Below are 8,976 nucleotides of genomic sequence, written 5' to 3'. Positions count from 1 at the left end.
TTTTAAACTCTTTCATGCTTGTAGTTTCCAGGTTTCTACAAAACGGGGTAAAAGTTGCAAGAATGATTCATAGTGTGTGAAACACTTCAGAAACATCCAAACTCCAGTCAGAGTGAAAGGCAGAGACAGCATCACATCCAGAAACTGGCTTAGAGAAAAGGACATATTGTACCTGCAACTCAAAGCCTGTGGGAAGACAAATGTTATTCCAGCTAATGGAATGGGTTGAAGGTTGCATACAGATCTCTCTCTGATTCAGTAGAAGCCCTTGGATTACCACAACACAGAGTAGCCTTCAAATGGCTGCTGCTAAATATCTGAACCTTGAAATTCTTCCTCATTTCTGCTTTCTCTCCCAGGTCTCTTAGAGGTATAGGAAGGTGGTGACACAGTGATATTATCCTACATCCCTAAAGGCCATTTCTTTCATACAGACCTCATTAATTTCTCACCCAACACCATTCCCTCCTAGGGACAGCTGGCTACACATCCAACAGCCCCAGGAAGGGTCTGCTGAGCAGTCCTCAAGGCTGCATGAGTCCCTCAGCCTATATGCTCAAGAGCTATGTGTTAAATGTGCCAAGGAAGAAGGGAAGCCCACGTACTGGTTCCTGCACACAGTCCCTTGCTCCTCACTACTGAGGCAGCTGCAACACAAAACAGCAGTTGCAGCTAAACAATATTTCTACAGTTTCTTCAAGCCCGGGTTTTCTTCCAGCTCCATAGATGTAAATCCAAGACTTGGCTCCACTATTATATTTATATGAATGCACAGAGGCAGATTTTACAACGCATGGCACAGTAAGAATATTTTATATGGCTTATAGGAAGCCAAGAAATAATGCAAATTTGGGTCACAGAACTACTGTCAGCATATTGTGGCTACCTCTTTGCTAACACCAGTTTGCTCCTCCTCATATTTATTATGCGGGGTGGGGGAGGGGTGGGGGTGTTAATTACAGCACCAGACTGAACTTCCACTTGTAGGTCATTACAGACTCTTAACAGACAGCTAGCAAGGCTTTTGGGGAAAGTCCAAACTTTCCTGTACAGGAAGCTGCTTTTAGCAGTATTACACTGGATTAATCCTTAACCAGTGGCTATCACTGACCAGCCTTCAGACTTCACAATGAATTCCTGTGTTTGGCTTCATGTCACCCAAGTTCAGATGCCGACATTAGAAACACAGTCCTTCCTACAAATACAGTGTTATGAAGGGGAGGATATCACCAGAGGATAATCACATCCCTACTTCTTATCGTCTAGCTCTCATCAGATCTAACTTCAGCTGCCTAAAGGCCAGGCATCTACAACCTAATTAATTCATACAGGCTTTTGTCCTTCAGACAGGACCCATCTACAGGTCGGATATTTGTACAGAAAGGGTCGATGTGCTGTCTCCCAAGGAGGTCTGTTGTTTCTCTGTTGACAGAGCCCAAATGATAGCTGAGGTTAGGGGAAATTATTTCTGCCAGACTGTCTTTCTGTCTTTGCTGATTTGTAAGAGATCCAAGGACAATGATACTAAATGAGGCTACATCAACGTCTAATACAGTCATATGCTAGCTAGAGTAGGATTTGCAGTGGAAATAGTGATGAATGCCATAAAAAATTAGATTAATTTAGCAATATATATGCCATTAAATAGTAGAAACCAACTAAAAATTATACCATTATAATGCAGTGCCTTCTTGGAGTCTAACTTGAAATAGTTTTGAAGAAACAGGGAGAGCAGACAACCTTCATATTCACCACATGAAGCTGCATGGTATTGGTTTTAACTGGCAAAATACAGGACCAGTTAAGCTTCTCCTCCATCACCAGCCCTCATCTTGGCAACCCAGTTCCCTGGCCTACAGGTTCATGGGCCTGTTGGGCATGCTGCAAAGTCTTTCCCTCCCACTGCTATATGTGATATGGGAAAAACTGATGAGTGTGGATGACAGAGCCCTTGACCTGCAGCCACTGACCTGCTAAAACCCTGAGCAAAGACTGCCTCTCCAATATATGCACCAAAAATACATGAAATGTAGGTGATTTCCTCAGGGAAAGTGTCATAATTTATACTTAATCTGATTATATCATGCACCTAAATGAGTCTGCCCAGAGGGCATATATACAATTATGTATAAACTCTATTCACCCCCCAGGAGCTCTGCTTTTTACTCCTTAACTACCTGTAACAGCTATCAGCCTATTCCACAAGGAATTACCACTCCTTGTACCACCTTAGTTGTGCCAGTGAGGTGGGAGGGCAACGCCAGAGTGGAAGTCAATAACAAAGTCTTGTAACTTGTCTAGAAACACACAGTGACTTTTTCTTCTGCTAGACTGTGCTTGGACCACGGACTCATCATGAAAAATTAATGATGACTACACGAGAAACTAAGAAAAAGAGGTCTCAGCAAATCATGACATTTTGCTGTGCTTAGAAGAGACACCACAATAATTGCGTAGCAGAAAAGTGCTGAGACAGTTTTAATGGCATCTGCTGTCTTTTAATTGACAGAGCATAAACATTTCAGAAATACAAGCAACAGCATCGCAGCCATACAGCACCAGACAGCAATATTTACCAACTGCAACCAAGCTACTGCTGTCAGTCACAAATTGCACATCTAGCACAGGGTTATTCTGATTTTGTTTGAGAAATGTCCTCTTTTGGATGAAGAAGTATTAGCAGCTTCACAAACACTTTCAGCTAATAAAAAAAAAATATTAGAGGAAATCTCCACACCTTAGTGGTTTTCTGTCACTTGCTCTAGACGTTAGGAACGTGTGGAAAATAATAAATGTATTAATAATACACAGCAACCTGTCAGGAGCCCTTGGCGTGCCACAAGCCCGTGTACTGCATTTGCCAGTTAAATCTGCCTGATACTCTCCGCATTCTCTGACAGCAACCTGTTCATGTGGGAACCGACACAAAGTCTGCTTTTAAATAGTAGTATTTTGCATTATGGTGCCTGACACTAATTCCTACTAAGCCATAAGTGCTATTTCATTTACAGACCTGACACAGATGTTTATTTAGCTCATATTTATGCTCACTGATTTGAGCCACACTGTGACTTTTCTTACAAAAAAGCACAGCCCTTAAGTGTGTTAGCGACTGCTCATATATACAGCAGAAGTGCTCACTAATTTCATTCCTGTTAAGATCTGCCTGCTGCCATCCAGGTGGATGAAACATGCCTTTCCAGACTCAGAGACACCCTCGTTCTGGGACAGAAGCAGGACTGCTGGGCCACAGGCTGGGTGGGAAGGGAGGCCAAGGTGGTAGCAGGAGGGGATGTGAGGCAGAAGGGGAAAAAAGGGAAGAAAAGCACTAGTGGAAAAGAACAAGAAATAAAGTGAAGACATGTGAGGACCCTTTCTGTCATCTTTTACCTTTCCCTTTCTTCTAAGGTCCTCTCAGGTTTTCCTGTCATCTCTTTTGATTAACGGCTTCCTGCCTTCTCCCTTTTCTCTTTTCTTATTCCTCTACATCGGCCTTTTCCCTCTTCTAACACACACCAAAAAATGGTGGCAGTGACAGAGCTCACTCCCAGAAAGGCACAAGCTGTGGGCAGCAACACTGTGCCGTGGTGTCATCCCATGCTACCAGTGAAAACTGCTGCAAAGATGGATGCTACTGTGGAAATACTGGATATGGAAAGGGAATTATTTGCCATCAGGACAAAGAAATTAATAACGTGCCAATAAACTGTTCTGCATAAAGACCAACAAATCTCTCCCACATAAAATGGGATGCATATCAGAACAGTAACCTTTTCTGTGCTTTGGTGTCTGAAACAGAGCAGCTGAGTGGAGAGAATTTAGGAAGCATTTTTAAGCAGAAAAACATGTGGTTCAGGAATAAAAAACCAATAGACAATCTACCTTCTGTTCACACTGGTATTACATACCAATAATACGTAACTATAGACAAAGGAAGAAGACAAATTAAACAAGAAACAATCCCCTCTTACGCTTATTTCTTACTAGTTAATTCGTTTACTAAAAACTTTTACTAGCAGGAAGAACATGCAGTATTTCAGTATTTGCTGTCATCTGCTTGCTTCTGGCACTCAAGACTTGTGACACTCCATGGTACCAGTGCATGTTACAGGGCTGCAGTCATGCCTCAAGGAGGGTGTCTTTTGGTACGAAACATGGCTCACATCCTGCTCCCTAGGTGCTGGATTTATTGCAGCAAAGGGCACAGAAAACAACAAAGCCATTTAAGATGCAACTGATTTGAAAAAAGCTGAGATCTCATCACAGAAATCAAAATAACATACACTGTATGATATGTACTTTACCTTCTGTTATGTTCCTGCTGCAAGCTGTATCTCTGCACAAAAAAAGTCATAGAAACTTAAACAGTATCACAGCCTTAAGACTGAGTCATGTGTTCGATCAAGAGCTTATTAATTGTATGACGAATTACCAGTCAGTAAAATTTAATACAAAAAGTTGTATACTCTGTGATCCTTGGGTAATGCTTAATATATAAAATAAGATTTTTCAGTAGCAGGGTTTTTTTCAACTATTTAATATAAATTTCTTGCAGGTTTTGTGCATTACAATATTTTTCATTGCTTTTGAACTTCAGTGGCAATGTAATATATCTTTATACTACCAAGAGAGTTTCTTTGGACAGTGAGCAATTTTATGCTGTTATTCTGCTGGTTCCTATTAGGTTTATATGCATATAAATATTTAATATTTTATATGATTGCATCTTTGTAATGTTAATTGTTCAGTAGAACAAAACACATTTAGGCTAACTTTCCCTTTTGGTATTCCTGCACTAACTATGGGAAGAATCAACCTTAATTACCTGTGAAGCATCACATACATTTACAACACTCAGCAAGTAATAAGCCAAATTCTGAAGTTTCTCCAAAGGTCAAAATATTCTCTTTAAGTCCCTATTGGTGCACTATATTGGTGCACAGCAGTCCTGAGGGACACCTCTTTCCAAAGGTATAGGTTGATCCATCCTATTCTTTCTTGTTTCGCCACCTCAGAAAGAGGTTAGAGCTCTGTGCCTCAGTAAATATAAGTGCACCTCAGCTACTTAATGTATTTTGCAATAGAAACCATGGCATACACCTGAAAAATCAACCTTCTGCAGAGGCTAAAATTGATTGCCATCTTCTGGTTTTCTCAGTCTTGAAGTCAACTCCTACTGAGTTTGATCTGCCTGAGTAGAAACTCACCAAGGGCTTCAGCATTTGGCCCAATAATTACCAAAAAAAAAAAAAAAAAATAGAGTGAAGCCTCTGTTTAAGGAAAATATCAACATCACAGTATCTTCAATTCTCCATTGCCCAACATGTAATTTAGTCACCAGACAAATGAAAGAAAATGAGTGTTCAGAAACATCATGGGCTTCTGTAAGGTCCTCAGGTTTCTCCAGCACTCCTTTATGCTAGGCTCAAGGGTTGGCCTTCCTTTTGAATAGCCCTAGAAGATCCAATCTGAACCAAAGCAGGATTAACTGGTTGCATAAGAAACCTCTGGAGAGGAGAGGAACACAGAGCTGCAGCACTCTGCCAGGCAATGAGCACCACTCCAGCCTATAGTACCAACCAGGAAAGCTGCCATCACCAACAGATAAGCTTTAGAAAAAGGAGCTGAAATAGTTTCACACATAGATGCCCACATACAATGCCCACTCTGCATCTCTGATGGGTGATATATGGTAGAGGAGAGCATGTCCACACATCTCTGTTGCTTGGCATTACAGCCCTGGACTGAGAACCAGTGCAGCTGAGATGCTGCTCACATTTGTTCCTACCACCGAGGCAGTAACCTCCAGCAACCGAGCAGCACTGACAGCAGGGAGCAGGAATTTCTAAAGACCTCCACAGATGTTTGCTTCAGTGCCGACAAAACAAAGCCTCTGGGGAAGCTCCTGGGGTGGTCTTAATCACAGCAGGATCCTCTTCAGGCACCAGAAGTGCTTAAGTTTGCAAAGGACGAAGAGGTGGCTAAATGGTACAATAAGCTCCTGTCCTGCCTACACCAGCCACTTCATCCTGGGACTCATCATTTAGACCCTTTAGGACATGATAAAGCTTGGCCATGCTGGACACTGGGGAAAATATAGGCACAATGGGAATAATTTATTTTGACAAACTAAAATGTATTGTGCTTTTGGAAAGAAATTCATAAATATTATGCTTCCATGGAGTAAAAAACAATATGTACCAATATATTTTCTGCCCCAACTTAGGAAACAGGTTCCCAGCTCCAAAATAATGTAAATGTGTTAGTGAGCACAGTTTTACATATATGTAATTAGTTCTTTTTCCTGATGTATTTGCAGGTGAAAACTTCACTTGTTTGTGCAATAGTTCTTATGTTTGTAATATATCTCTACCTGAAAAGCAGCAAATTATAAAAGCAGATTCTGTATAAGCTATCAGATTGCTGCAGAGGAAAAAAACAACCAATTAAAAAAAAAAACAACCAAAAAACACTACACCACAAAACCAAACAAACACTGATCTCACATTTAAAACTGTTCTCCTGACTTTTTCTCCCAAAAAATGCATAACATTAGCTGTGTAAAAACTAAGCCACCATATGAGGCATAATTTAAAGCCTCATATAAACAATGAAGCTTTTCTGGCATCCTCAGAGCAAAGAATGTCCAAATATGGCTGAGAGTTAAGTACCCTGAGAATTAACTGCTCTTAATAAATTCACTGAAATTTTTGAGTCCACATTTACCAAGAACCAGAAGAGAATTAAAGGGAACAGAATGTGATTCAATTCATTTTCCTGTACCATTCTCTAAAGACGTTGTGTTATAAACATCCTCCATATCCTGGATGCTGGAGGCATCTGTTGAATCTTGGTCGCTGACTACAATTCCTACTGAAGAAAGGCTAGAAATGAAGGAGTGCATCTTTTTTGCATAAATATCCCTAATGTTAAAATAAGGTAAGTCATTACATTTCTCTTTGCGATCATTGTTGCATTGGTCTGGATCAATATCTTTTTGCTTTTGATAGTACTTAGAAAACTTATTGAAAATAATGGTGATTGGAAGTGCTACCACTAGTATTCCACAGATAATACATAGGGTGCCAAGCAGCTTTCCAGCAAGTGTGACCGGGTAAGTGTCCCCATAACCAACAGTGGTCATGCTGATGGTTGCCCACCACCAGCAAACAGGAATGCTGTGCAGTTCTGATGAGTCATCATCTTTCTCCACTGAGTAGACAAGCACGGAAAAAATAGAAATCCCAACAGACAAAAACAAAAGCAGAAGTCCAACTTCCTGATAGCTGTGTCTCAAAGTGGCGCCTAAAGATCGCAGTCCTACGGAGTGCCTGGCTAGTTTCAAGATGCGAAATATCCTCATTAACCGCAGGATCTGAACCACTTTCCCCATGTTTTCAATATCTTCGCTTTCTTCTTCTTTTGTGTCCACAGCCAATGTGGCATAAAATGGGATAATAGAGACAAAATCAATGATATTCAGTGGTTTCTTCCAGAACTTCTTTTGACTTGGAGCAGTGATGAGCCTGATCACTAGTTCAGCAGTGAACCAGACGATGCATGTAATCTCCACAGCTTCCAGCACAGGGTCTTCAATCTCCCTGTCATTGGCATCCAGCCTTTGAAACTCTGGCATGCTATGAATGCACATGGCCACGATCGATGCCAGGACAACACTCAGGGATGACACGGCAATTAACTTGGCAGACAAGCAGTATGCAGGATTTTCCATTCTGACCCAGATCTTCTTTCTTATTTCACCAAAACATAGATTGTCAAACTTTTCCAGTTCTTTATCAAATATGGATGACTCTTCATTAGAGGAGTCTATACTTCTGTCATTGCTCTTCTGATCCCAGTCTTTCTCAGGACCTTCTTCTTTCCTTTCTTGGTACCGATTGCTGCAGCAGGAATCAATGAAGAGCTCATTTATGCCCCAGTACTCTATTTCCTGGCAGAAGGAAAAGACACAAAGTTCTTCCATGACATGAAGTTTGCCTGTATAGTAAAAATTCAGAACATATCGGAACAAGGAAGGATTCCTGTCAAAGTAATATTCCTTGTCTGCAACGCTGTAATCATCACACAGTTCTAGAATAGCCTCTTCTGAATGGCATTTGAGAAGTTTCCCTAGCCTGGTATGGGGAAATCGGAGCAAGGTGCTTTGATCTACTGATTGCTTAAAGCCACCCACATTCAGATTGATAAGTTCTGCATCTTTGCCAGGTCTGCGGAAAAATTCACCATAAACCATTTTGAACAGATGAGTTCCGCTGCTGGTGCCCAATGAGATTACATTGAACCTGAAAGGAACATAAGATATTGTTAGAGCATTTAATTGAGTTTTGCTCTTGCGACACATTTTTTCCCTCTCTAGTTACTGTGAGATGCTGTAACCAAAAAAAAAGAAACGAAATTATGAATACTATTTTTCAGCATTTCACAGAAGCAGGTTTAAATCAGTGCGGTGGTTTAACATAGCTTTAGCAAATTTGAAAGCAATAGGTTCTGGTTTAGCTTTTCTTAATTTTTTCTAGTGTGGGGGAAGAATGCCTAATTAATCAGTAAATTGGGCTCTGTTCTACTATCACATCAAAATTATTAGTCATGAAATAAAACTAAAGAATTTTTACATCACTGAAGTAAAATTAAGACAGAAAACTTGTCAAATCATCAAAACATTTAGTACAAAGCTTAAAAGCAGATGTCCCTCAATTATGGTTTCAGTAGAGTTGTACTGAGTTATATGATGTTGCAATTTATAATCCACTACTTCCAATGTAGACTGTAATTACTTCTGTTGTCATATCAATTAACTTCTTTCTAGAGTCATCCACAGAACATTCTGTATTCTTGAAAACATACCAAATGTACATTTGAAGCTTTCAAATTCCTGACTTCAGAGTTTGATCTAGTACATGTTTGGCTATCTGCACTCCCTCAAGGTATTTTTCTACCTGCCTTCCTACTCACCTG

At 40.4% G+C, this 8,976-nt stretch overlaps 1 protein-coding gene across 1 annotated transcript; it reads right to left on the bottom strand.

Annotated features, from left to right (window-relative positions):
• Positions 1–1,498: 1,498 nt before the first annotated feature.
• KCNS3 (potassium voltage-gated channel modifier subfamily S member 3) lies at positions 1,499–8,297 on the bottom strand. Its single transcript, XM_005432872.3, has one exon. The coding sequence runs from the start codon at positions 8,252–8,254 to the stop codon at positions 6,770–6,772; it is 1,485 nt and encodes a 494-aa protein (XP_005432929.1). The 5' UTR covers positions 8,255–8,297; the 3' UTR covers positions 1,499–6,769.
• Positions 8,298–8,976: the final 679 nt, after the last annotated feature.

Source organism: Falco cherrug, chromosome 6 (assembly GCF_023634085.1).
Source record: "Falco cherrug isolate bFalChe1 chromosome 6, bFalChe1.pri, whole genome shotgun sequence".
Classification (NCBI taxonomy): domain Eukaryota; kingdom Metazoa; phylum Chordata; class Aves; order Falconiformes; family Falconidae; genus Falco; species Falco cherrug.
This window is presented reverse-complemented; position numbering and strand designations above follow the sequence as displayed.

Excerpts from the sequence above, each read along its gene's own strand:
- KCNS3 (XM_005432872.3), bottom strand. The coding sequence starts at position 8,254 with ATGGTTTATGGTGAATTTTTCCGCAGACCTGGCAAAGATGCAGAACTT.